The sequence below is a fragment of the Corvus brachyrhynchos genome, unplaced genomic scaffold (genome assembly GCF_000691975.1).
Source record: "Corvus brachyrhynchos isolate BGI_N302 unplaced genomic scaffold, ASM69197v1 scaffold53, whole genome shotgun sequence".
Taxonomy (NCBI): domain Eukaryota; kingdom Metazoa; phylum Chordata; class Aves; order Passeriformes; family Corvidae; genus Corvus; species Corvus brachyrhynchos.
In genome coordinates, this window is record NW_008237681.1 from 6,033,301 (window position 1) to 6,061,276 (window position 27,976).

Sequence of the window (27,976 nt, forward strand, 5' to 3'; positions counted from 1 at the left end):
CGCGCGCGGGGCCCCACGAGCGGCGCCCGGCTCACCCCAAGTTCCCCGGCCCGGCGTCCCTCACCCCCCACCAGAGCGAAGGCCCGGCGGGCGGCGCGCAGGCAGCGGGAGCTGCGGGCTCCTGAGCTCGCACCAACATGCTGCTTGCTGTTTGTTCTTTTTACTTGAGAAAATAAAAAAAATTTGTGACTGTAGCGCTGACGCTTCAAACACTGTACGTGTAAGGTGGTGGGCTTTTTGTTTGTCTAGGTTATTAAATTATTTTTTTTTATACAGGAAAAGTTGTGCCTCGTAAGTGCGTAGCGTGCAGTGCTGGGCTGAGGGCTCCACTTAGTGCCCAGCGGGAAGGCTGCGGCGCCAGCCGTGTTCTTCCCTCAGGCAGCGGCGCCGTCACGAAGACCGCCCTCAGCGCCCGCGCCGCGGGACGTGGGTCACGGGGTTCAAATGTTTCAACTGAAAAAAAAAAACCAAACCAAAACCGCTTGCTTTAAACAAAGAATGTGTTGAAGCCGGGGAGAAGACACAGAAATCGTGGGCTTGTGTGGCCAAGAAAAAGGGGTTTTCTTTTCCTCGATGAGCATAAAACTGAGTGATGTTTGTAGTAACACTTGGGTTGGTGGGTAGGTAGGTATTTCCTCCAGCTGGCCCAACGATCATCCTTTTCCACCTTTTCTTTTGCCGAAAGTCTGTAGCTAGTCTCACAACTACTGTAAGGAGAACCACAATATATCAGTTTTCCGGGATCAATTTAAACTTCATGCTTGCAGGAATAATAGATAGCAAACAAATTAATTTCATTTTATGACGAGAGAAGAAAAAGCACCTATTAATTCAGGTAAGCTGAAAAACTGAATAAACCCTAATATTCCTGACATCTAGAAATTTGATTTCAAAGCGACTTCATGAGATAAGGCAAATCAGACTCCTTTTAGAGTAATATTAAAGGCTTGAGTCACTTTAGCTGATTATATAATTCTGGTGTAGCCAATTCATCACCGGCAGGATTTCCCACTTGAAAACTTGAGGTGGTTTAGGCTTTGGGCAATGATTCAGCAGCAGTGTGAGTTCTTTGCGCATAGGGTATGTAGAAGAACAGTCGTTTATGTAGTGCTATGTTGATAAAATTATTTGGGTTTAGATATGACAGTAATTTTTTTGAATTGGAAAAGGTTTTGCATTGCAGTACTGAAAACTTGAAAAGTGGCTTTGGAGAGAGGTTTTTTTTTGGTTTTTTTTTGTTCTAGGAGACTAACCACTGTGCGTTTTTCATCTCCTTTTCAAGTTCTAGGAAATACATGTATTAATAAATCTTATTTCTGATGTTGAACATCTTGCCAGAATGCCTAAGTAGTCTGTTTATTCTTTCTTTCAGGTACTTAATGTGTAAGAGTGTTAAATAAGTGAATTTTCTTAGAAAATTCCGCATCGTTAGCATGAGACGTGAACACTGCACTTCCATGGCAGCCAAGGCCATGTGTGACAGGTGTAGCAGCAGTATCTGTGCTACCGGATTCCTTGTGCTGGTTCTGGCACTTGCTGGGTGCCTCTGCTGAGAGCTCTTTCCTGTTCTACGCTGCCAGGGAGCTTGCACAGCAGAGTGAATACTTCTAGCTTGGTTTGCTGAAACATCCAGAAAGAAAGAAGTAGAAGCAACAGTTAGGTTAGCTTGAGGGTGCTGTGGAGTTGCCATCTCAGATTTCAGTTCGAATGCCCTTTAGCTGTGTATGCAGCCAAACAATAGCAGAATATCAGGTGGGTGAAAAACTGCTCGCTTCAGGTTGATCTTCCTGCCAGATTTTGTAGAGCCAGTTTAATTTGAACTGAAAAGTGTTAGAACCTCTTGTGCAAGAGGAGGTGCAGCAAGAGAGATGGGGTAAACCCTGGTAGTAGCAACATTAGTCACAAAATTTGATACAGTCTGGCAGGGCTACTTAAAAGTAGTCTAGACTAGGTCTAGATTTAAATTTTTAAAACTTGTTGGAATAATTGCTTCATTTTTTTTTCTCAATGAATGATCCATTTGTGCTGTTAAAATTCCTTGTCCCAGCCTGTATCTGTACGAAGCTACAGACATTATGATATCTTAAAAGTGTAATATAGTTGACTAAAATAAGTAGTATTTTTGTTTAAATTTTTTAGGCAGCCCATGTGGAGACCCAGTGTTCGAGCGCCACGGAGGGCAGCGCCTATTCGGCAACAGTCAGTCAGGGCTATGTTTTACCAGAAGGAAAAATCATGCCAAACACAGTCTTTGTTGGTGGAATTGACATAAAGGTATTTATATACTTGTAATTGTTTAAAATGGGTGTAGGGTACTTCAGTGGAAAAGAAATGGGAATTTTAACTCCTGTTTTGGTGTGGATTTTTTTACTTGTTTGTGGTGGGTTTTTTTTTTTTTTTGGTTTGGTGGGTTTTTTTCTATGTGTGCGTTTGCCAGTCTTGAAGGTGTTGAATTGTCATGGGAGATCTGGAATATGTCTTCCAAAACAAACCTTTAGTTCTTAAGGTAGTGGAAAATGGGTTTTAAAAATGGTACTGTCTGTTTTAAATCAGTTCTAAGCAGTTGAACATGTTTGAAGATGTTTGAGACCTTGTTTTCTTTTAGATGAACGAAGCAGAAATTCGGAGTGTCTTTGAACAATATGGTACTGTGAAGGAGGTCAAAGTCATCACTGACAGAACTGGTGTTTCAAAGGGGTGAGTAAAATGAGTAGTTGTTTTAAGTTGCTGCTTATGGGGACATCATTCTGTAGTAGGTGATACGAGCAGATACTTAGCAGCACACGTGACATGCTTAAGCCTTAATACTAGCTACAGTTTTCTGTTGTGGTGAGTTAACACTGTGAAACCAGTAAATCTGTACTGCCCCTGACTAAATCTGTATAATCTTATGAAGAATAGTATGAATTTTCTGACTTCAGTCTCACCCTTCAGGGAAAAGAACCTCTTTGTCACTTAACCATTGGAAACCTAACTTGTGTTATGCTTACCCAACCAGTTCTTTTGTAAGACTCTCCTGATGGCTAGAGTAGTTAAAAATCTGGAGACAATTCAGGATGGTTAAGAGAATTAAAATGGTTTATTCAGTGCAGTGAGTCTGCACTCTCCTGACACTTGGGAATAAGTTCTAGAGTAAAACAGCCCAAACTTGTTTGGGTGAAGAGTGAAACTAAGTATGTGAACAAAGTTGAAATAAGGGAAATTCCCTTTGGATATATAGAAAAGTTCTGGATTACTGTGGTGAAACCTGTAAATGAGAAGGTGAAGGATCTTACCCTGAGTTCTGGGGAAGCCATCCCAGTTTTGAGGTTGTCCCTCCTTATGAGAAGGATACTGTATCTTCTTAAGGCGCCTTCCAGCCCAGTTTTTTTAAGGTTCTATGCATAGATCCTAAAATGTTTTTTTTCTTCAGCATGTATAGCAATGGAAGAGCTGGAAGTAAAATGCATTTTCTCATATCCCTTGCTAGTCCTCAAAGTGAACCCTACTGTGCAGTTAGCCAGTGTATGTTAGGAGTATTGGTAATGAATTGACTTATTCCATTAATGGGATACAATTGTAACTATAATGCTCTGAAATGATCTTAATTGTATAGAGCAGATAAATTAGGGAGGGAGTGAAATAAATTGAAAAACCTCTTCAAGAATTGCTTCCCTCACTAGTGTCACTCTTCCTATAATGCCTGCTTTCATCCAGACCTCTGTAGCAAATACAAAATTTGATAAGTCAAAATCTTAATTAATCTTACTTAATCTTTTAGCTTTCTAAGTTGCTAATGCCAACAGCACTACTTGTTTTGAGTAGTTAAAATGGAAAAATAGCCCTTATTTTTATTTCATATTATTCTAAAATCTGGCATTTGGTTTCTTTCATCTGGTCCAGTAGTAGATACAGCTAGTTAGCAGTAAATAGATTTTTATGCTGAATCATAAACTAATGTCCTAGTTGATAATTTTTATGTGCCATAGAGTGTACTTGGCACTTTGTTAACTGGTCTTGTTCAAAAGAATTTGGCTAACAATCAAGTGCAACTGATGACTGAACAGTCTGTTCTTCCGTTTTAGGTATGGATTTGTGTCTTTCCTTGACAATGTGGATGTTCAAAAGATAGTTGAGGTAAGCTCTTCGTCTAAATTATCCAAAGAAGTTGATGTATGAAGATTAGAGACAAATTTGGGGAAGCCAAGTTATGTACCCTGTAGAGTAAGTTGGGACACACAAAGTCTAGGGCTGCCCAAAAAGTAAACTTGCTAAAATGTATACTGGTGGTAAAATCTTTATGTATTTGCTTAAGTAAGAAAAAAAATTAGTTTTCAGGTAATTAGTTGTTAGCCTGGTGATCTTGAACATCTCATGTCATTCTGTTCCTGATTTGCTCTCATTTATTTATGTGCTTGAAAGCCTTGAGCATGTTTGGCTGCTTGCTTTTTATAGTGGATGGTTGTCATAGAACCCTTGTGCTTATAGCAGAAATGCAGACATTTAGTTATTGGGATGTCTTGGTTTAAGGTAATTCAAGTGGGATACTCTATAATGAGTAATCTCCACTTTAGGTTAACCAATCCCTTTCCACCAATAAGGAGAAATAAATATGGATAGATATAAGTGAAAAAATAAGTTTACTAATAAAGAGGTAAATAGCAACAGGCAAAAAAATAACAATAATAGTCACCAGTTACAAAGTTGCTGAAATTGCTTGGACTCTCTGGGAACAAAGAGAAACTTTAAAATGGTGGAGTGACACCTCCCCCGAAATGGTGGCCTCTACAGCTGGAGTGTGGCTCCAAAGACTAAGGGAAGATGGTGACAGCCCTCTTCCCCCCTTCTTACCTCTCCATTTGCAAATGCAGCTGGCACAGTCCGGCAGCTGGTACTTGGCCAAGGGCTAGAACTCATGGAGGGGTTTACCTTCCTCTTGGCAGCAGACAGTCAGGCAAGGCAGCTGGGCTGGGTGCCTTCGCTTCTGCAGGGCCACTCCATGGTGGCTGCAGACAGGCAGTCATGGAATTCACCTTGAGCCAGTCCAAGATGCAAGCGAGAAACAAAAGAGGGGGTGAAAAAAACCCCAGAGCAGGGCCTCTGCCTTGAGCAAAGACCATGAGGCAAGAGAGAGTGCTCTCCCTGTTTGCTCTGATTTCTTAAAAGGCTGGGGCGCTCACCCTGCTCTGCCCCATGGTTCTGTTTTCTGGCTCCAGTGTCTTTAGAGACAGTAACAATTTTGGGCACAGATAGATGAAATACAATAACATTTTGGGTTATCCAGGGCATGGGAATAACAGTATCATGGAAGATGGTATTAGTTGTTTACTTTATGTCTCAGTAGTTGAAATATGTTTCTCTTGCAGTATTTCTGCATTTGGATGCTACCTGGAGTGCAAGTATTTTTTAAGCCTCTTAGACTGTGCTGCAGCTGTTCCCATGTCATCACATGGTCTTCCTATAGCTAACACAGGAGATGAAAGGGTAGAACTGTTACAGCCCTTCTGGTCTTGGGAGTTTGGTATCAGAGAAATTTTAAATCTTCGTGCTTATAATGAGATCAGTTACTTGGTTTTGATAGACTTGAGCAGGTCACAAACCACTGGCAAAGCTTTTATTTTTCCCCTCTTTCTCCCCAGACCGAATACCATAACTGTGAAAATAACATGTATTGAAATACTTGCCTCTTTGAAGTCTTTGCCTCAGAAAACTCCTGTGTCTCTGGAGGATGAGCAGTCTCTCGTTTGGTTCTGAGGCTTAGATAGGGAAGTAGATCAGATAGATGTGCCAGTTACAAATGTAGTGTTCTGTGATGTGCAGGTGTGTTTACTGGCCATCCAGCTCCAAAAGTGGGAAGAGAACACCTTTGAATAAAGGGGAGAGTAGTAAAACCCCAGCAGGAGGTTCTTGATTCTCACCAAAAAATTTTAAGAGCTTGCTATTCTTTAATGGCATGATGACAAAAATATATAGTGGCTGCTGTACTGAGCAACAGACTTCATCTGAGAACACCTTTTTCTTTTTACTAGGGATTACATTTATTATGCTATGTCAGTGTGGATTGCTTGCTCTGAGGTAACAATTCCTGTGGAGACCTCTTAAATAGCACTGACATTTCAGCCATGTACATTGCTGATTTTCTGCATGTGTTTCTTCAAAACTGGAGCCTGCAGTGTTCCTCTATTAATATAGTACTCACTGATGTGACTTTGTATACCAGAGGTGTCTTGGAAGACCCAGAGGCATGTGGTTGATTTTCTTTTTCAGTGCACATTTCAGGTCTGCAGGCAGTACAAATTACTGCCATGTCAGGAAGAAACACGTTCAGATAAAAATCATCTTGAAAACCTGTTGGCTTTTGGAGGGGATGGAAGAAAGGAAGAAATTACCATTGGTGGTGTGGAGCTCAAATTGTTAAGGAAAGATTACCTCACTAAATCACTTCTGGCCTTATCTGCACAGAGTGGTCGCAGTGTTTTCTGTAAATGAATGACATAGAGCCTCTCTGTGGCTAAAATTACTCTTGGTGCCTGTGTTCATCTGCCTGGCTTTGTAGCCATGTTCAGCCTGACAGTATTTTTCTTCTGCTTTAAGTCTGTAACTGCACTCTGGTCTGTTTGCAGTTCAGTACAGAAAGCTGTCTTCTGGTTTGAGGGGAGGCCTGTCTCCTAGGAGTTCTCATTGTTGAGGTGGGAAAAGTGGTTGTGTGATATTGGGCATAACAGGATTGCAGGATTAATTTAAAAATGCCCAAAATCAACCAACCAGAAGACACCTTCCCCTGAAGAAAAAAAAAAAAAAAATTAAAAACCAATCCACCTGTCAAACTAGTCTGGGTATTGCACCTTTTTTTTGCCCCCATATATCTCTTGAATCATCTTCTCATACTGATAGAAATTAGAACAAACAAGATGCTTTTATATCATTATATTTTTGCTTATTTTTGAAGGCAGCAATAAAGTTGCTTTTGTCCAAAGCACTCCCTTTAGTAGAAATAGGAGAAAATTGCAAAACCATGTATTTTCTTCTGAAGCAGGCACTTCTCTAGAGTCACGCATGATGGAGAATCTGGACAAACTGCATCCAATGATGATTTGACTTTAATGCGTGGTACTAAAATTGTGGTAACAGGGCTAAACCAAAAATCTAGAAACCTTAAGACTGTGGTCATTCTGTCAATACTCTCATTGAGCCAAGAGTAGTTGAAAGTTGTGTATAAAACTGCAGGGCCGACAGTCTCTGATACATAGTTGCAAACTCGTAGTAGTAGATGTTGCTGCTAGGGCAAGTGATACATAATTTTGGAGGGTCGGTGAGTAAGCAGATGGCTGAGCTGAGGGTGCTGCAGGACATCAGAGATAAGAGGCTTACGGTGTTGAGGGAGAAGGCTGGAGGCTGTTGAGCCTTTATGGGAGTTGATGTACTGTGGTGTAGAAGCAGAGTTCAGTCTCTTTAAAACCTCGTGAACCACTCACCTTGCTGATTCCCAGCTTACAGAGAATAACCTGTCTTTCAGTCACAAATCAACTTCCATGGCAAAAAGCTGAAACTGGGGCCAGCAATCAGAAAACAACAAAACTCAAGTAAGTATATCTAAATAAATTTGTTCATATTGCAGGCATTATAACAATTTTTTTTCTTAATTATACATCGGTGTCCTTGCAAATATTTCTTTATCTGATGCAATATGTACATTTCAGTGAAACCCTGGTTCTGACTTCTATGACCTCACATGTATGATACTGTTTTAATAATAAAGACTCAGGTTGGTAGCACAATACAATATAGTTGATATTGAATTAAGTTTTAGAGTCAAAACCCTTAAAGTTTTTTCAGCTTGAACTCAGATTCCTAATGAAACACATGTAGTAATGTCTTAATACTCTTTTTTTATCTGCTTCAAAACAAGATTCCTGTGTGCAGCCCAGACAATTAGTTCTTGGTCCTCCCCCACCACAGTTTCAGAGTGTGTGGGGTAATCAGACTGTGGAGACGTACGTGCAGCCTCCAGCTGTAATGAACCCTGTAACACCCTATGTTCAGGTAAGACTGCACGTGGCGCTGATTTTGAATCACAATTAAAAATTTTTGAAGATGCAAGCATGTACAACTTCTGGAGTATGTATTGAGATTCCAATCTGATCTTGTCAGTTCTCATATTACCTTCCCCAGTAAGAAGCACCCAACTTCAAACCACTTCAAAGGAATGCCAGGATCCTTGAAAAATTGATTCAGTGATATTAACTCTTTATAAAACAAGAGGAAGATAACCTTTGAGAATGAGAACTGTTGAAAGTGGAGGGAAGATTGAGTTATTTAGTTGTTCTTAAGTGATCTTATTGCCTGTCATAGATGCACTTCACAAATGAAGATATTTAATGTATTGCTCTCCTGCTTCAGAATAAGCTACAAAATTTAAAATGTATTTTTGTAAAGTTAGTGTGGGATCAGATGTTCTCTGGTACCTTTCTGTCCTGCTAGCCAGACACATCCTTGGTTTTGAACTGCTGTTGTGTTATAAGAGCATTGTTACAGCATCTCCTGTTCATAGCTGTGACCAGCACTGTATTGCCTGCAGGACATCACTGTACTGGTACTTCAGATAAGCATTTCTACTGAGGTGTGGGTACTGTGCTTCTGGCCTGCATATGAGTCCCATGCTGTGAATGGACCAGATTAGACTCTCTTGCTGCATTAGCTTGTAGGATATGGCAGTGCAATGGGGCAGTACTGACTACAAACTGAGCCTGTTTTGTGTATTTTAAGCAAAGAGGAAGAGCAGACTTGCTGCAAGGCAGAGAGCTTGATGATATTATTCTTGCTGATTCTCTTTAAGTTTATTAATTTAAGAGAATTATTTCTCCTAAATGTTGGAATGTGTCTTTAATTATTCTCTGAAGAATCTCAGAAGGTTCCAGGTTAACACTGTCAGGGTACTTACAGGGAAGGAATACAGGAAATGGTCTTAATTGCAGTACTTAGCTTCCTTTGCCTCCTAGAAACTGATCCTTCAGACTGTACCCCATTATTTCATAGCAGTTAGCCTGCTTCAGATCTACTCCTTGAAGTTTATGGCATGACTTGCAGTTCTAAAATGACTTAAAAGATCAGTTACAAGCAGATATGGGATTTTTAGATATATAAGACACTTGAAATCCGACTTTGTAGACATTATTAGTGCCTGAAGTGCTGAAGCAAGCCCTGTGGGAAATCTAAGGGTTGCTTTAAAATTGTGAGTCTAGTCTGCACAGGAATTGAAATAACAGTGTAACTACATACTTCTAAAAATGTGCTCCTGGCTAATACCTCTACAAATACCATACTTGTATCTTGCTTCAAACTTGCAGTTTTTTTAAAAAAAGCTTTATTTGCAGCCCTATCAATACAGTTCATCACCAACTGTACTGCTAAAGCAGCAAGTTCCCATCGGGTGTCAACCGGCTTACAACTATCAGGTATGTAAAATTTTAGTAAAAGCAGAAGGGCTGATACCTGACAAAACTGGAATGAGGTGTTAACTGGAGTCTGATCTTTCTGTGTTTCTCATTCTTAAAATTCTATTTTCTGTCAGTTCTCTTTCACAGCTACCAAAGAAAAACAAAATACATGAGGACTTTTAAATAACTTAGCATACTCTTTCATTTTTATTGTTTCATTTACTGTTATTTCTTAAATATACAGTGATAAAACAACTTCCAAATGAGAAAAAAGTACATGGATTAGTAGTACTTTTTCTTCTGGGAGGAAGCTTTGCATTTGTACATGCTGTAGTGTGGGGTGTTAGGTACTTGGAATCAGAGTCTTATCAGATGATACAATGTGGGAAGTATGGGGGGGGATGTGCTCTTGCACTGTAAAACATCAGAGAAGGTGCTTAGCTGATAGTTACGTTAGAACTCAGAAATGAAATGTGCAGCTAAGTCCTGTTACTGAAATGAAACTAGGAGTAACTGGAAGCAACTAGGAGTTTGAGATTTGTTTTCAGCGTAGGTACTTTGACTTCCCTTATTTTTCTAATATTTAGAAATATTTTTAATTTTTTTGCAACTTGGAATGAGAGACAGTTAAATAAAATAAGGTATCTTGCTGGAGGTAAGACTATGTATGGAGTACTGTTTTGTGAAAAATCAAGACATGAAATGCTATTAATGGTGGCTCCTGCAGAGCGGTTACTTCTCAATGTTGGAAATAAATTAATAAAAGGTGGTTCTTGTCCAATTTTTTTTAAGGCTCAACCACAATGGCTTGCTGGGGAGCAAAGAAATTATGTTATGCCTCCACCTCCGGTAAGTCTACAAAGTTAGGTTTCTGAAACTGTCTTAAATAGCACATTGTTTTTACAGCTTGATACCAGTCTGTTGTCTGGATCTGTGTAATCTGGTCTACAAAAATCTGTAATTGCTGATGAGAGTATGTAGTTTTTTAGCATTTTTACTGATGTGCTTTTTTTGAGTTACCTGGCAGAACAGATCTTTGGCATTATTCTACATGTTCTAGTCACAGAACTCTGGAATTTTAGCCTAATTGGAATTGGTTTTCCAGGCAGAGTTGAAGGAAAAATAAGTTAACCTGATGTACAATCTTTTTTTAAACTTTAGAAGTCTCAGTGTTCTTTGCAAATACTGATGAATTTCTTGGCTCCTTTCAACAGGTTTTAAAAATCATTTCCCAGGCTGCTACAAACTGTAGATGGTGCTGCTGGCTTCTAAAAAAATTCCTTGCTTTCTGTGACTTTATATGAGTAGTGTTCACAAGAAAGGGGAGAAAATACTCTGTATTTGTTTAACAATGTTGGAATTTAAACTTGCCCCTGGGCATTTTTGTATTCTTTAGGTATATTTATTGACTGTGGTTTTGATTAAGTGTTTAAAAGCTGTAATATAATTTTATTCTGAATGGTATTCTTTTTCTGAAAGCAACCAGAAGTCACTGAAATATTGATTACACTATTGGCTTGAGATAAATTTTTTTTTAATAACATCCATGAATGTGATACGGCCATAGTATATCATGTTACAATTCAATAGTAGCAGGTCAAAATGTTTTTAGAGTAGGTGTGCATGGGGATTTCACTGTTAAATGTTACAATCTTGATTATAGGAGCAGACAACTGTTCTAGAACTACCTCAGATAAGCAACTTTACGTATCATTCTAAACTGTCTTAATAAAACAGATCATGATACAGTATTTCCCCCACTCATGAAACTTTTATCAAAAGGTGCAAAGATAAAGTTGGCACAGTTTATGGATAGATGAGAATCAATGATACCACAACGATGCGTGTTTTCCCAGTTACTGAAACATTGTAATATTTAAAAACTCTATAGGTATATACTTCAGTAAACTATCATGGCACTGAGGATCCAGGATTTATACAGATGGAATGTGCTGTTCCAGAACTCCTGCCGTTGCCTAACAGCCCACAAAAGGTAAGTGCTTTCTCAAAACTTTAATGTTCTTTACCATAAATCCTATTCCCAGAAATTTGCACATGAGAGTTATTTAGCTTTGTCAAGGGCCTTGAACAGATATCCTAGAAATCAAGGTTATAGTTGCTACTTTCAGCCAGTTGTTCAGTCCACTGTATCTGATTTCTGTGTACAGCTTCAGAAGTCTCACGTTTCCTTGAAACTGTTAGTGTTTGTTTGCAGTGCTGAGGGCTGGATAAAATGTGTGTTCTACTTGATTAAGTCTACTGCCAAGACTTTGCTTAATCTGTGGAAGTTCCAGGGAAAATTCCAGGTACTAAAAAAGCAGATTAGATAGCACTGCCTGCTGTCTTAGGTAGATTTATTTTAAGCTTCAAATATCTGAGTTGGTAACTTTCTCCCTTTCTCACTGTTTTGTGGAAGGTGACCCCAGTTGAGCCAACAGTTGGCTCTGAATTCAGTTTTCTAAAGGAGACTTCATTTCTCAGCTGTCGGCCTAATCCACAAGTGAACTGGCATCATGTCAGTAGAATTGTTATGCTATAATACTGAAGGGGGATAATGAGTTACTAATATTAAAAGATTAGGATGGAGAAAAAAAATTATAAATACCTCAGGGAACACAAGGGAGTTGAGGAATCCTGATTGCCAAGTAAACCCTGTGACACACTGGCATTGCTAGCTTGTAGCCCTAACTAAGAAAATCAGTATTGATGCACCTATAACTGTATTTCAGAAGTCTGTGGACAGGGGCATGCAAACGGTATTATCCTGTATGTCTAGTCCTGAGAACCAGCTGATAAATGACTTTGCATCACAAGACAACAATGTAAAGGTATGTAGTGAAAGCAAAATTATATCCCTGAAACATAGCTGACTTTCAATGTGTTCACCTACAGGATACCATAAAGATGAAGGGATTCATACCTGTTAATGCCACTTGAATTTTTTTTTCCTTGTACATGCTCTGAGATGTGTGGGTTTGGCTCTCAGTAGCTTAATGGTGGAAGGAAGTGCTGAAATTGGAGTCAGTGGGTTTAATCAGGACAGCATAAAAAATTGCTGAACAGTTAATGAACAATTAGAGCATAAGTGTGGCTAGTCATTTTTCAGTGACATGGCTTAAAAAGGAGTAGATTACTCCCTAGTTTGGACAGAGGATGTTGCTTTTAAACCTTGTCTGTACAGTGAAGTACCTATGGTGGATGGTGGCTAGTTATGCTTTGTCTCTGCTTTAACCAATAAATCGTAGTCCAGGTTGGTAGGTGGTTGTCATTTTTTTTGCTGTATGTGTTCAGTCTTTGTAGATTTGCAATTTCTGATTCCATTCCAAGTCATGTGTAATTTCAGGTTATTAATTTCTAAGACCTTGCTTCCTTTTTGTAGAAGGACAGATATGAACTAGACAGGTAGGTGTACTCTGAAACAGGAATGCAGAAAAGCTGTGTTTTCTCAGTTTTGGAGAGGGGTGAATAGAGTACAGGGTATCTGGAGATAGTTTCATGACAACTTTGGTTGCTTTATTCTGATAAATTAATTTTTTTTTTCTTATCTTCCCTTCTGTCCCATCCCAGGAGAGTAAGACATACCACTTCAGAAGAGGAAGGACAGTACACAAAAATGTTTGATCAACGAAGACTTCAGAGTATCTAAATTAATTAACTAGATGTTACTAGTAATACAGAGTGTAATATTTCTCAAAGTTACTTCAAGTACATTTGTGCTCATGTTCTACCTGTTTTGATACTGTTGTTGTTGCTTGAGTAGTTTGAAGTTCAAAGTTGTAAGAGGTGACAAACTTCAGTGCTACTGTTTGTGTGCTTCCCCTGACAACTGACTGGAATGTTAGAGAGTTTATATGTTTGCTGCATGTGGATTTTTCTCTGAGCTTTAAGGTACAGTTTGCATATTACACATGGTTTTTCATTAACTACAATTTCACTCATACTGACCAGTTAACTCCTGCAGTTCAAAAATGGAAGTAGTTATTTGCCCAAGAGATTGTATTTTAAGACTGAACTCTTAAATCAGTGCAGAAGATGATGAGAAGTTGTAACTGAGCTGGAGCTGTGTAAGTCCTGGTTGCCTTTAGATGACATAATCAATGTGGTTATGTTCACTGATGACAGTCTATGTACCTGCAGTCTTGAGCATCACTACTATTTTTGGGTAAGTAATGAAGAGAATCCTAAAATTCCTGTATGTAACTTCAAATGCAAGAATGTTATCTGTATTGGACCCTCAGTCAGCCAATACAGGACTTTTTACTTGAAAAATCTTAGCAATAACTGTATTTTAAACTTCTGAGAAAATACTGCACTTATGAGCCTTTGTTATGTGATGCAGAGTATGTGTAAGACTGTTTTAATAATCATGTAGATTTTAGGTGTGTATTGTGAAACAGTGAAATAAATTTTTACTTTTCCTTGGTTTCCTAAACTTCTGGTGTGACAAATCTAAATACTAACTTACTATTCTATGTGAGATTTCCAGTTACTATAAATCTATAGTAACCTTAATTTTGTGTAGATACTAGTTGAAGTTTTGAAAGAATAGAATTGAGAACTGTATTCAGTCTTGTATGTTGGGTCCTACCTTGCTTTTTTTCCTCCTACTCAAACACCTCAGTCTCTCCAGATGATAAAAGAAAATTAGTCTTCTCCTGTTAAGGACGTATATATGAGGTTGTTTAGAATGTCATGTTCAGCTTCAGATTTCCAGAAGGCTTAGAGGTAGTAATGGCTAGGCAAAGACTTGGCCAGAAACATGTTAGTGAAATGTCTAGAAGGGAACTGAACATGTAAGGGGAGAATATGGCTAGAGCAAATGTCCAAGGACTGCTGCTCAGGAGTGTTCTGGATAAAACTTTATTAAAGTAGGGTGGGGGAGAATGGGGGTAAGTTTTTTTTGAGCCACTTTATGCAGCTTTGTACCAATGTTCTGATAGCATAAATTAACCTGGAAAAAGCAAATCCCATACCAGTTTCTCTACTCGCTGTTTCACGTCACTGAAGATAGTATTAAGCATTCCATGATGCTGATTTGCTGTGTTTTTCCCGGACTGCTGTTTTAAAGGTAGTGGCTTGGTAAATGCTTAACTTCTGTGTCAGCAGCTTTTTTTGCAAGGCTTTTCTAGTCTTGATTCAGGACCCTGTCCTTTCCAACTCCCAGTACCTAAACAGCTGGCATGTGCTTTCAAAGCTGTGATGTCAGTTTATTGATAAAAGATAGTAGTTTCTTTGCAAACACAGATTTCTTTTTGGGTTAATGCTTTAGGTTGGCTTGGTTGCCCCAGGCTTTACTTAAAGCTTTCTGCTGTAGCTCTAAGCGTTTCTTTGCAAACACAGATTTCTTTTTGGTTTAATGCTTTAGGTTGGCTTTACTTAAAGCTTTCTGCTGTAGCTCTAAGAAAATACAAAGTGCCATATGCATAGCTGTCTCATTGAAGAATCCCACCACCAAAAGAAGAGATTAGACTAGAAGATACCTATGCAGAGTGCGTATTTTCTGTTTATTTGACCGAGTGTTATGCACAGGACCATCTGGTGAGCAAGTGGATTGTATAGTGGGTTTGAAATGCTGGTACAGGCCTCCTGAGTGGTTTTATCACAGGGGAATGCATAACCAAGGCCTCCCTACAAGTACCACTTATTTTTTTCTTCCATTAGATCACACTGTGCTGGTTCTGCTAGCTGCTTACCTGTAGAGAACTGGTTTGTTTTTTTCTTTAGTTATCACTAAACCCATGCATTTTTAATGTTTTTTTGAAGTACCCTATAACATAACATTAACATAAAGCATAACACAAAACCAATAGGTAGATCTTTCCTGTTGCATTGAAACATCTGTTTAATATTGCTGTGACTGAAGGCATTTCCAAAATCGGTGCATGGTTGGAGCATTTTGCAAATTTGTACCTCTTGTATTCTCAAATCGAGTGGAGCATGTTAACTGAACTAGCAGGCAGTAGTGAGTTTTTGTGGATCTGCATTTGCTTGCACACAGTATTTACATTCTGTGATACTCAAAAGCTTTGGGTGTACCTTAAATATTAAGACAGCTCTTTGTCAAAAGAAACAATGGCTTAGACAAGATAGAAAAATACAATGCTTGCATTTAATTGGTATTCTAGAGCTATGACACTTGGTTTGTGTTATGGTTCTTGCCTGAAGTACCCCAGTTTGCTGTCTGATGGCCTTTTCATATCTTTTTACCCACTTGGCCATCTGACAGAATTATTCTTGGAATGAGACAGCCAGACAGATGGTATTCTTGGATCTCCATTAGAATGATTGTCTGGCACAGACACTAATTCCCTGTCAAAATGGAAATATTTTTTCCTTTCCTAGGTATGTGTGCTACACCAAGCTGATAAACTATATTAATCTGAAGGTGATGTGATCCTTTATTGCTACAAAGAAACAAAAGGGTTTCCCCTTAATTGTATTTCACAGGGTTTTTTTGTATGCCTTACTGAGAGATTTTTGAAGTTGTCTAACAGGTCTACACTCTCTATTCCTTGCAGGAATGACTTTGTAAACCATTATTTTAAGATAGATGTATAATTTAAGAGCTCTAATGTCTGCCACTTGGTTGCTAAGAAAGTTTAAAAGAAAGTGATCCCAAGCTATTAAGAAAATTGAGGTTTCTTCAGATGGAATATGCATCTCGAAAATCCTGAAGTAGCTTTACAACCCAGATGGATTCTTACTTCCTGCTTTGTTTCTACTCTAAAGTTTGGGCTGAACCTTGGGGGGACAAGTTCACATACTGTAACTTCTTTTAAGGAAGAAGGTCTCCCCGAGTTTAAAAAGGCCTTTGTTACTGTCCCAGTGACTGCTCAGGGTTCAACTTTGGTGAATAAATGTGTAAAGAGTTTGTTTGTTTGTTTTTGTTTGTGGGGGTTTTGTTTGGGGTGGCTGTTTTGTTTTGGTGGGGGTTTTTTTGTTTTGTTTTGGTTTTTATTTTTCCCCCCAGTAGTGTGAACTTCTGTGTAGTGGGTGCTCAACACAAACATGAAAAAGGGTTTTCTACTCCTTTACCTTAAGGTTGTGAGACTGTAGAAAGTACAGTAATGAGGGCAGGATTTATATTTAAAAACATGTTGCTGTAGAATATTTATGCTGCTAGTCCTAAAGCAGTTACTGCATGGATAGTTTTTCTGATTTTAATTATCTCTAAACTTCTGAATATGTAGTCAAAGATGCATGTTGTAGTTAATACATTGCTGATGTAGTGGGATATTAGAAGTACTGCTTGTGAGACAGTACTGATGTGTCAGCAGTACCCTTTCTCAGGGTATGTGTATCATACCCTTTAAGCTTCTGTTCACCTGTTCCTGTAAGTAGGTGTTCAAATTTCAGGGTATTGTTTGCACTATTTGGTGTTTATATTAGATGACCTTAAAAGATCCTTTCCATCCCAAATGGCTTTAAGATTCTGTCAAGGAGTCTGCGTTCCTCTTCCCCTATCCCCATTCAGGATCACTCTGAACTTAACCTCTTTAGGCTGTCTTAAATTTAGAGGAATAATGTTTTCCTGTGTGGTGCCTTTTATTGGCTAGAACAAACCTAAACTCTCTTCTCCCCCATTACTTTGTGCTTGTTCCTCTATGAATGAATGTTCAAGGAATTCTTAAACTTCTTGTAAAGTCGTCCTAGAACAATTTAGGATTAAACCCACCAATTAAAATAGAGGTTGTCTTCTTTTCCTGGAAAAGAATTTCTGCTTAGAACTGTAAATTAATTCATAGTTCATTTCTTAGGATGGCTTGAGTTGGAAGGGCCCTCTAAAGGTCATCTAGTGAATCCTCTTGCAATGAGCAGGGAATATATTCAACTAGATAAAGTAATTCAGAGCCCCATCCACACTGACTGTAAATGTTACCAGGGATGGGACATCACCACTCCTGGGCAACCTGTTCTGGGGTCTGATGGACCTCATGGAAGAAAATTTCTCCATTCTGTCCAGTATAAATCTTCCATCTTAGTTTAAAACCATTACTGCTTCTGTCTCAACAGGCCCTACTAAAATGTCTCAGTCTTTCTTCGAGGTTCCCTTTAGTATTGGAAGACCTCAATAGTGTCTCCCTGGAGTCTTCCCCTCTCTAGAGTGAGCAATCCTACTGCCCTCTGCCTGACTTCATAGGAGAGGTCCTCCAGCCCTCTGATGATCTCTATAGCCCTCCTCTGGACTTGCTTCAACAGGTCCATGTCTTTCCTGTGCTCAGTACTCCAGATGGATGCAGTACTCCAGGAGGCGTTTCACCAGAGTGGCAGAACTGCCTCCCTTGGGGGAAAGGGGACGAACAACCCAGCGTCTTGCCTGTAGCAGTTAATAGGGTCACGTGCAGCTGAGTTGTGCAGCCATCCAATTCTTAGCATAAGTTGACCTTACTATTCCTGAGTATAAGGAAGCAGTTACATTATTAAAATGGGATTGGTGGCTCCTGTATGTTATAGTAAGATAAATGATGCCTTTTATAAAAATGTAAAGGGGATCCTACATACATACGGTGAAGTAATCATGTAGAAATGTGTTCTGAGCACACACATGTCAATTTGTAGCTTTTAAGAGGACAGTGAGGGAGGGAATAGAATATGAATTGGTCAGAGGCCATACACTAAATCAGAATTATATAGGTTGGAAAGGATGTTTGAGATTGTTGAGTTCAGTCTGTTAACCTAACACTGCTGAGTCCAACAATCTCCCTAAGTGCCACATCTTCTCAATATGTCTAGGAATGGTGAGTCCACCACTGTTCCAACACTTGACAGCTCTTCTTTTGTGAAGAAATTTTTCTGAATATCAAAACTGAACCTCCCTTGGCAAAACCTGAGGCCATTTCTTCTTGTCCTGTAACTTGTTACTTGAGAGAAAAGGTGGACCCCCAGCCTCCTCTCAGGCAGGTGGAGAGAGTGACAGGGTCTTCTCCAAGCCTCCTTTTCTCAAGGCTAAACAGCCCCAGCTCCCTCAGCTGCTCCTCTTTAGACTTGTGCTTCAGACTCTTTCACCAGCTTTGTTGCCCTTCTCTGGACATGCTGTGGTGCTGCATTTTTCCTCTAGTGAGGGGTCCAAAAGAGCACAGTACTCAAGATGTGGCATTACCAGAGTCCAGTACAGGGAGACAGTTGCTTCCCGGATCTGGCTGGCCTTACTTTGTGATACAAGCCAGGATGCTGTTAGCCACCTGGGAACACTACTGGCTCACATTCTGGCAGCTGTGTCTTGCCCAGGGCCTAACAGCTGTCTTGGGCCAGGGGAATCTGACCATTTAATTAAAGCATTATGAAGGCCTGTAGTATGTGTTTATGTGATGTGATTTCTGCCCAGTGCCTGGCATGTCAAAGTGAAGAAATTCAATGAAGTGCAGTAGATGGTGGGAGTGACTTGGGATTTTCTTAAGAAGGGACTGTGGTTGCTAAATGGGCTCTGCTGCAGAGGTTGCAGCTCCCTGTGGTCTCACCTGATGGCCTTACAGGTAACCAAGTCAATCTCTAGCTATCACCCAACTCTCCCATTGGCATGTCTTGTTAGTGCAGTGTCCCTGCAGCTCTGTGGCTCTGAACCCCTGTGGCAGCTTGGGATAGAGGTGACCAGCACTGTGGGTTGCCCGGATGGTCCTTTTCTGCCAGTGCAGTTTTCCAGCCACTTTTCCCCAAGCCTGTAGTGTTTCATGGAGTTGTGATTCAAGTGGAGGACCTGGCAATTGGCCTTGTTGAGTCTCATAAAATTGGCTCATTAATCCAGCCTGTCCAGGTCCCTCTGCAGACCCTGCTTCCTGCCCTCCTGTAGATCAACACTCCTATCTAGATTCATGTGTTCTGCAACCCAGGGAGTGTATACTTGATCTTGTCCAAATCACTGATAAATATACTAAACAGGACTGGTCTTAATACTGAGTCCTTGGGAGCCCCATTAGTGACTGTCTGCATGCAACTCCCATTTGCTATCACTCCGGGCCTGGTCATCTTGAAGAGTTTTACCCAGCAGTGTCCACTTGTCCAAGCCATGAGCAGCTGGTTTGCTCAGGAGAATGCTGTGGGAAATTGTCAAAGACTCTACTGAATTTTACTAAAGTCAGGGGTCTGGATATCCCAAGAACAACTGGTGAAAATCTTGAAGGTAGCATCTTAGGTTACTGGGAGAAGATCACCTTGCCAGGATTGGTTGTACAGTGCCCCATGGAACTGAGCAGCTCATGTGCGACTTTCAGGTAGGTTTCAAGTCTGCTGCAGGTGATGTTTTTGCTACAGCCATCAGAGGGGTTCTCAGATCCAGGCCTACGTAACAGACTCTGGCTGTAGCTGTGAAATGTCAAAGAACAATTGCATTGAAAACATAATTGATCAAGGTATGTGCTTATAGATAGCATACAGACAAAAAGCTTACAGTGTGAATAAGATTTCCCTTAATGCTATTTATTGCATTTATTTTGATCAATTGTGCAGAATTGATTTGCCTAGAATATGGGGGGGGGGGGAAAAGCAGGTCTTTTCCTTTTTGTTAGATGTTTCACTTGTGCAGATAAAAGTTACCAATACAGCAGTAAATGTTAGGAATGTTAACTGAGGTTGCTTTCTTGGTACTCCTGATTTTACTATTCACTAGAATAGAGATCCTTATACATAATCAATCTAGTTACTGAATCTCTTCTAAGGAAAAGTGTTACAACGCTGGATTGTGGTTTAACCCCAGCTAGCAACCAAGTACCATGCAGCTGCTTGTTGTTCTCCAGTGGAATCAGGGAGATACTTATTAGAATGGTAGCTGTAAAACTTGTGGGTTGAGATAAAGGCCTTTGTAATAGTAAAAGCAGAAGCCTCGTACACAGGCAAGGCAGAACAAGGAATTTAATTCCCTGCTTCCCATGAGCAGGCAGGTATTCTGCTATTTGCAGGACAACAGGGCCCATCACATGTAACAGTGACTTGGGAAGACAAATGCCATCACTCCAAATGTCCCCTGCTTCTCCTTCACATCACTTTGTAAACTGAGCATGATGTCCTGTGGTCTGGAACATAGCTTTTGTCAGTCGGGAACACCTGTCCCTGCTACGTCTCCCAGTTTCCCGTGCCTGCTCAGTCTCTTCACTAGTATGGCGGTACAAGAAGCAGAAAAGGCCTTGGCTTTGTGTAAGCACTGCTCAGCAATAACATCTCTGTATTACCAGCACGCTATTCAGCACAAATCTAAAACATCCTCATGCTAGCTATTGTGAAGAAAACTAACTACACACAGATCTTTATTGATAATACACTTCCTGTAAATGCTGGACTTCGTGTGTTTTTGATAGTGAAATAAGTGTGTGGTCTTTCTATTTGAATGTTACTCATAAAACCTAAATTGTCAGTTGTGCTTCTCTCACTGTTGCATTGGTTATTCCCTGACTTTGGAGAAAGATATATAGATAGACTCAAATTACTTGTTTTCTCAGGGTGTCTGTGATAGTTTCATTAATTAAAAGTGCAATTGTGTTAACAGGTTTTAAATGCAGATTTTTCAAAGTAAGATAAACATGATCAACAGTGGTGAAGTTTCAGGCTGTGTTGCCTGTTAGTAGACTGCAAAATCTGGGCTGGTGAGCTTTGTTCTACTGGGGTTTCTGAACTCGAAAAGGCACACAGCACCTCAGAATGGCGGGCTCTAGAAGATGGGCAGCTGCTGTGCTGTGTGACAGCTCACACCAAAGCCTGCTTTTTACACTGAGACACTACCAAATGTGGCTGCTGGGCTGAAGGAAGCCTGAAAAGGGATTTTTTTTTTACTTCTCATGCTATATGTAACTTGATTGTATCTCTTCAGCTTTTAAAAACAGCTTTTTAGGCAGTTGATTCCGTGAAGTAATACCTGCAAGATGTTCAGGACCCTTGAGCTGGTGAGTCAGTAGATTGAAATAAAAGATAATCCTGGAATTGACACTTTAGCAAATTCTTCTGTGTCTGGGGAAAGAATGTCTTCTATGTTCCTGTGTAAATTCAGGGCCACTGCAGAAACATTTCATGTTTCAGCATAGCTGAGCAGGTGTCTACTAACTCCATTTCCCTGAGCTTGGTGGGGAATGAACATGATGAAGCACATCTGGTTGTGAAAGGGCTCTTATTCATGCTTTTCAAACTCATAAGCAGGCCTTAAAGTCAGGCCAGCACTAACTGCAAGCAAGAGCTCCTCCAGGCAAGTGAGGTTTGGTTTAAAAAGTGAGCAGTAGACTGCACTCATTCTTTAAAATAAGCTTTAAAACTGCTCTTTCAATGAGCATTCTCAAATAAATGAGACTGAAATATTTTTACATTTTAAGCCTTGACTTTGGTCTGGTTCTAGACACTCTGATCCATTTTTGAGGAACTATCCCTGAATATAACACAGATAAGTATGGTGACTGAGCTGGGTGCAGAAGAAGGTGTAGGAATTCTTACAAGCTAAAGATACATGAGGAGTTCACTATTTTTGTAGTATTTCTTATTCACATTATGCTTTGTAATACTTCAGCGTGATCAGTCTGGCTTATGTCTGGTTTATAACCATCTCGGTTCTATTTCTGCCTGTTAATCTTCACACTGTGGTGGACCCAGCTGTGCAGTCCATCTTGTACGCAGAATGGTACCAGTTGCCATGACAGCATATAGCTACCTACTGGTGACAGAATAATAGGCGTGTGACTTCTTTGGGAAGTGTCACCATGTCATTTAGTCGTCAGCCAGCAGGTGGGGCATTAAGCTAACAGAAACCTGCCAAATCCTGTAATTTAAAAAACCTTTCTCTTGGCAAACACTACGGTTTGTCCTTTTTACAATAAAAGGTGTCCATTGCAGAATGTAGCAATTCTTATTGTGGGATAATTAATTTTTTTTGTTAAAAAATATAGCTGTAAGAAATGCAGTGAGAAGGATTTGTAGATTGCCAAAAGCTGTGTGAAGAGTTGTAGTGGGTTTGGAAGAAAGGCAGGGTTTGTGAGCAGGTTTGACACTGGTTCCAAATATGTCATCAGAACAGAGCTGGCCATTCCATGGGGAAGCAGGTCAGGGAAGTTTAAACCATTGATGTATTCTTTAGCTGAAAAATTCCATCTTATTTGTAACTATTTTCATTTTCTCTCTTAATTGTACAGTTCTTACAAATCAAATGCTTAAATAAACTCAACAGTATTTCAAGGGATTATAAGTCAGAAAAGGTTTTGGTCTTCCTTTCTGCTCTCAGGTGAGTCTAGTTTATGCTACAATCCCAAGAATTTGACCAATACAAAACAACAAAAACCTGTAGAGATACCCAAAACTCAGTACACTTTGAATCTATTAATTTATCTACCTTCTTTGTTCCCTTTTTTACAGAGCCAGTGTTGAAATGAATAAGAATATGGACCACTTCTTTAAATTGGATACTCATTCTTGATTTCTCTGTTCTTGTAAATGGAACACAGTAATTGCCAGTGGGTGGGAACTCAGATATGTGGTTTACCCTTACTACCAGTGCTTGGTGTTACCTGCTGTTCTCAGTGTTTCCTAGGACCAGATCCCTGTAGGCTGGCTGGAGGAGGGGTAGCAGTTATCCAGCAGAAATTGTGGAAAACTTAATTTTCAGTTGCTATGTCTGCTTCCCCTAGGGAACTATGAGCTCTATGAAATGTTTGTTTTCTTGGATGACATTTTCCAATATAAATTACACTTTGTGATAGGGTATTATGAAGCCAACAGTGAACAGACTAAGAAAAAAAGAGGTAGGGTTCACTTACATATTTGCTTATATTGTTATTATAGAAACCCCACCACAGAAGTGAAAAAATAATAAAATATTATTTTGCTGAGTTTCCTACATTTCGTAGTGATTCTTAAATAGTTTTAGTTAAGAACTACTATATGTGTCCAGATCAAGGTTTGTCTAGTTCAGTACTGTATGTCATTATTGGAAAACTGTCTGTAAATGGAAGAATGAAAAGGCAAAAAATAAATCTTTGAGAACATGCTCAGCTTCTAGTGGCATGTGCCTGAGGTTTTCATCTAGCCTTTTATTCTTCTTTTTGGTACATACCTACAGCAAGGTAGGCTGTACTCTAGAGTATTTTGCCACAATGTTATAAAATGCAGTTATAAATAAAAGGAATTATATTTGTTGCATGAGTCCAATATGTTTTCATCCTTTCCTTTAAGACTTAGTAATGCTTTAACCTAAATAACAATGCATTCAATTGCAGCAAACCTGTTACTTTAAAAAAACTTAAAAAAAAAAAAATCAAACTATGAATAAAACTTTTCATAGACTGTTAGGATTCTTTAACAGATTTTCTGCCATACTCAGTGTTCTGAAAAGAGCTTAAATTCTGTATAGAAAAACCCAATCCTGTGATGGAACTGCCTAAATAGAAGACAGTAGTGGTAATACTATGTATTTATCCCTACGGGTCTCCAGAAGTACTTTTTGTTTGTTGTGAATACGGTAGTTTCAAGTTCTGTGTACGTGCTGCCTAAGCATCCAAAAATATCCTCTACGCAGAATTAGAAGCAGCTCCTTAGGCCCCAGGACAAGTTAAGTCAGGAAGGTTCTAGTGTATATGATGAAATATTGCCTGAATAAGATTCTCGTAACAAATGTAGGGGACACATGTAGCTAATGATGATTCTGATTGTGTCCTGAAGCTTTGAGTTTTGGCAACAGATCCTGTTACAAGCTACTAGAGTGGTCTTGATCCACATCTGTGATTGGTAGGAGATGATGTATTATCTCAAACCAGCCTGCTTGGCTTGTAATGTGCAGCTTCAGAAACTATGAAATTCATGTTTCTGTGTCTGTTCCCTCACATACGTACAAGCTAAGGATGAAACAGAATTGTATTGTTGTACCGTTAGTTATTTTGGAAAGAAAGCTTTTCAGTTGGAAAGCAGATGTCTCAAACCTAACTGGAAACAGAATTCTATCTTAGGTTAAGGACAGGGGCAGTTAAGGGGATTGGCCAACATGCCCATTAAGTGCCCCTGGCAAGGCTGTGTGGGAAAGAGACAGGACCTCTGTCTTTCTGCATACAACAGCAAAGTTTGTTTTACTTTTGTCTGAATAAACTTCCATTTCTTTGACCTGTTAGGAAACTGAAGTTTGATTTTTGTGATACTACATTTTAGAAATCTTTTAACCTGCTCTTTCAGTCTTTTTGCTGCACTTCATACTTAGAGACAAAGACAAGGTGGAGCTAGTGAGGAAAATGCATTGCTGTGACTAGTCACAAATGCCACTAGTGTTTCCTTACTGTATTTGTCACCTATCACAACAAGGATATACTTTAAATATACATACTTATAACTATAAGGTCAAGGATGAAACTTAATGGTTTCATCAATGGCAAGCGCATTGTGTGGCACAGTAAGGCTTGCAGCATGTTTTTTCACCTTACCACTCTAGAAAACTAAAATAGTGCAGAAAATACCAACATTTGTAGTTACAGAAAGTTAGTAAACTAAAATATCTGTTTATTAGCACAAGTGCCCAGACAAGTTTGTTTGGTATGTGTATGTAAATGCTAATGAATACAGAGTCCACATGTGTCTTGTTTGAATGTTGCTCACTTTAACTCATCATGTGCTCAAGCAGCTTCTTCTCATCACCGTTGGCTTTCTGTCTCTGGTGGCATAAAGTTCTGCATGCTGAAATCACTTTTGTAATGGAACTGTCTAGATTGATATGACACTACAGTTTTCAAAATCTGAAAGTAATCCCTAGGTACTCTGCTTATGCTTTTTCTCTTGATAACTGAGTCTTTTTGGAGCAGGCTTTTCCTGTCCTGCACTGTTAACTTCTAGTTGGATCTAGAATAGAAAATGCTCTTTGATACTCATTATTTATGCTGCTTCTTAGGAGTCTGGGTTTGAGTGTGGTCCTTGTTCATACTCTCTCTTCATATACATACTTGATCCAGTTACACAAAGAGATTAAAATGATTTTACTGTGGAGGGTGAAGCACTGTTTAAATAATTTTTGGTCTGAGAAGTTTAAAGAAAACTTAGAGGTAGGGTAGTTGAGGGCACAGTGATACTTCTGGTGCATAAAACAATGCACTCAGAATACACAGTTCATGTGCAACTTCTGTGAGGTCCTAAGCTTGTGGAAGGGATTAATTCATTACAACTTACTTTTTCATTCATTTTTCAGATTGCTGCATTAAGTACTGAATTTCCTAGGACTGTATCTATGTAGAGGTTATTCAGATGGTAATGAAGCAAACTCTTCCCGCAAGTTATTACCAATCAGGCTAGAATCAAGTGTTCAGAACCTTAAGATAGTGACCCATTCTTGTCTTTTGCCTTGTCTAGTCACTGTTTGTGACATTGGAACAGCTGGGCTTCTGGAAATACCCATCTAAACCTTCCTCAGGAGGGGAAGCAGGCACCAATCTCTTCTCTCTGATGACAGTGACAGGACCTGAGGGAACGGCATGAAGGCTGAGTCAGGAGAGGTTTAGGTGGGAAAAGGTTCTTCACCCAGAGGGTGGTCAGGCACTGAAACAGGCTCCCCAGAGAAGCGGTCACAGCACCAAGCCTTGTCTGAGTTCAAGAAGTGTTTGGACAACACCCTCGGGCGTGTTGTGATTCTTGGTGTGATTCTTCATGGTGTGATTCTTGGACCTGTCCTGTGCAGGCCCAGGAGCTGATGATCCTAGTGGGTTTCTTCCAAATCAGGGTATTCTATGAAATTCATGGAATACTGGTTTTCTGGGGTGTATCTTACCTATCTATGTCCTGGAAAGGTAATAGACTATTTAACACATAGTAAAAATTTCATGAAGTTTTGCATTATTTAAAGTGCCTGGTTGTCTAGTCCTTTTTCATATTAGTGAAATCTCTCAAATTAGAATCTCAGCTGACCTCATTAGTACAGTCGGGCACCAGGTATCTGGTAGGTGGAAACTTAAAACTTGAGAAATTCTAAGAATTACTTTTCTTTATATGTGATTGAGCTTAATGCAATGGAGAAAGGGGGAAAATGCGTGGATTTGTTCATAGTGCTCTGTTAAACTACTGGAATGTTCAAAACCAGAAATACGTATGTGTATCTAACTCCTTATTGATGGTACTAAGTAGTGCTTAATCTGGATATCCAAAGAAAGGAAAAGGCACATACTCAGCTCTTTCAGTAGTTTAGTGTTTCTTGTTAACATAAGTTTTAGCCTTCTGCACTGGCTTATAACTAGCTGACCTTTTATAGAGAGCTTCTACTTGCAGGTTTTTGGAGCACCTATGCAAGAGAAAGCTTGTGCTCTGTAATCTGGAGCAGGACATAGCTTCTCTCATGCTTGTTAGAGTGGCCCTTCTGGCAAGGAAAATTTGGCCACTGTTCTCATCACATAGAGCAGGAGCAGCTTTAGTGCCAACTTGATAGAGCAATAAATCTCCCTCTCTGGACAATAGTCTTTTATATGCAACCATTTGGGGGCATAGCTCTCCAGTTTCTGGTTCTTCTACATCTTGGATTTAACCAAAATTATTAATGAGATGAGAATGTGAAATCTCTGTTATCTGTCAGATGTGTACTGGAAACATTCAAGAATGGCTAAATAAATAGGAATGAATTAAATAAATTGTTGTGAATTTTTAAATGTAGCCACAATTTTCCTCTTGCTCCTACAGAGGCATATCCTGTGAAAAATTATCTCATGAAAAATTCTGTCCACACAATGTTATATAACTATGTATAGTCTTCAGAAATTTATGGCCATTAATGCATTTTAGGTTTCAAGACTACAGAAAGAAGCTTTCAGAAAGAGCTTCCAAGCAGAAAACTGATTATTAATTAAATCTAGCCTCTACAGCTCCCTAGTAGTTGCTTTCAAATGAACAACAGAAGCACTTTAATAATAATTTTTTTTTTTTTTTAAATGCCCTGTGCTATTAAAATGCTCTAGTGGTAGGTCTCATGTTCAATTTAGTCTTCTTGGAAAATAAAATGTGAGCTATTTTCAATAACTCATTGAGCTAAAACTGTAAGCCAGTCTGAGGCATAGGTGCCTCCTTGCTCTGGAACTCTGGAAAGCCAAAAGTAGCTGCTGCTTCTGAGCAAAGGTCAGATTGTGCGCTGCTGCTGCGATGGAAAGGGTTACGCCACCATCACCATTAGCAGCTGGGGACTGGTCAGATCCTCTCTTCAGCAGCAGTATAGATCTGACTTCTCCAGAGCTTTCTAGTCTGTCCGACTTCTTCAGATTGGGAAGCAGTTTTCCTGGTATTTCTGAGAAGCTATGGCCTAGTTCTGAGTAACACCTGATGACATTATTTCTTTGCCATAAGAAAACAGTTCATCAAAACCTGAAATTTTAAACTTCCACTCAAACTTATCGTCACCTCTGTGTCTTGAGAGGTTCAGTCTGTTGAAGACTCAAATGTTGAAAGCTACAAGACATTTAAGATTTTGTGAATGTGAGTCTTGGAAAAACAAATCAGAACCAGACCTGGGTCAGACAGTTACAGATCCTTTCCTGGAGCTACCAGGTGGCAGACTGCTTGGCCCTAAGGAATTATGCAAAACTAAAGGAATGGTTTTCTTACCAATCAAACCAGTTTGTACCAACTGAGGAGGAAACGGAAATGAG

The 27,976-nt window shown here is 39.5% G+C and overlaps 1 protein-coding gene across 1 annotated transcript in view; it reads left to right on the plus strand.

Annotated features, from left to right (window-relative positions):
• Nucleotides 1–14,737, plus strand: part of DAZL (deleted in azoospermia like) — a 15,435-nt gene extending 698 nt beyond the window's left edge. The window contains exons 2-11 of the mRNA XM_017732142.1: nucleotides 2,140–2,274; nucleotides 2,606–2,697; nucleotides 4,065–4,116; nucleotides 7,496–7,562; nucleotides 7,889–8,022; nucleotides 9,354–9,434; nucleotides 10,209–10,265; nucleotides 11,308–11,409; nucleotides 12,146–12,244; nucleotides 12,984–14,737. Coding sequence (XP_017587631.1) covers nucleotides 2,140–2,274; nucleotides 2,606–2,697; nucleotides 4,065–4,116; nucleotides 7,496–7,562; nucleotides 7,889–8,022; nucleotides 9,354–9,434; nucleotides 10,209–10,265; nucleotides 11,308–11,409; nucleotides 12,146–12,244; nucleotides 12,984–13,037 — 873 coding nt within the window. The 3' untranslated portion in view covers nucleotides 13,038–14,737. The remainder of the gene's footprint in view (nucleotides 1–2,139; nucleotides 2,275–2,605; nucleotides 2,698–4,064; nucleotides 4,117–7,495; nucleotides 7,563–7,888; nucleotides 8,023–9,353; nucleotides 9,435–10,208; nucleotides 10,266–11,307; nucleotides 11,410–12,145; nucleotides 12,245–12,983) is intronic.
• Nucleotides 14,738–27,976: the final 13,239 nt, after the last annotated feature.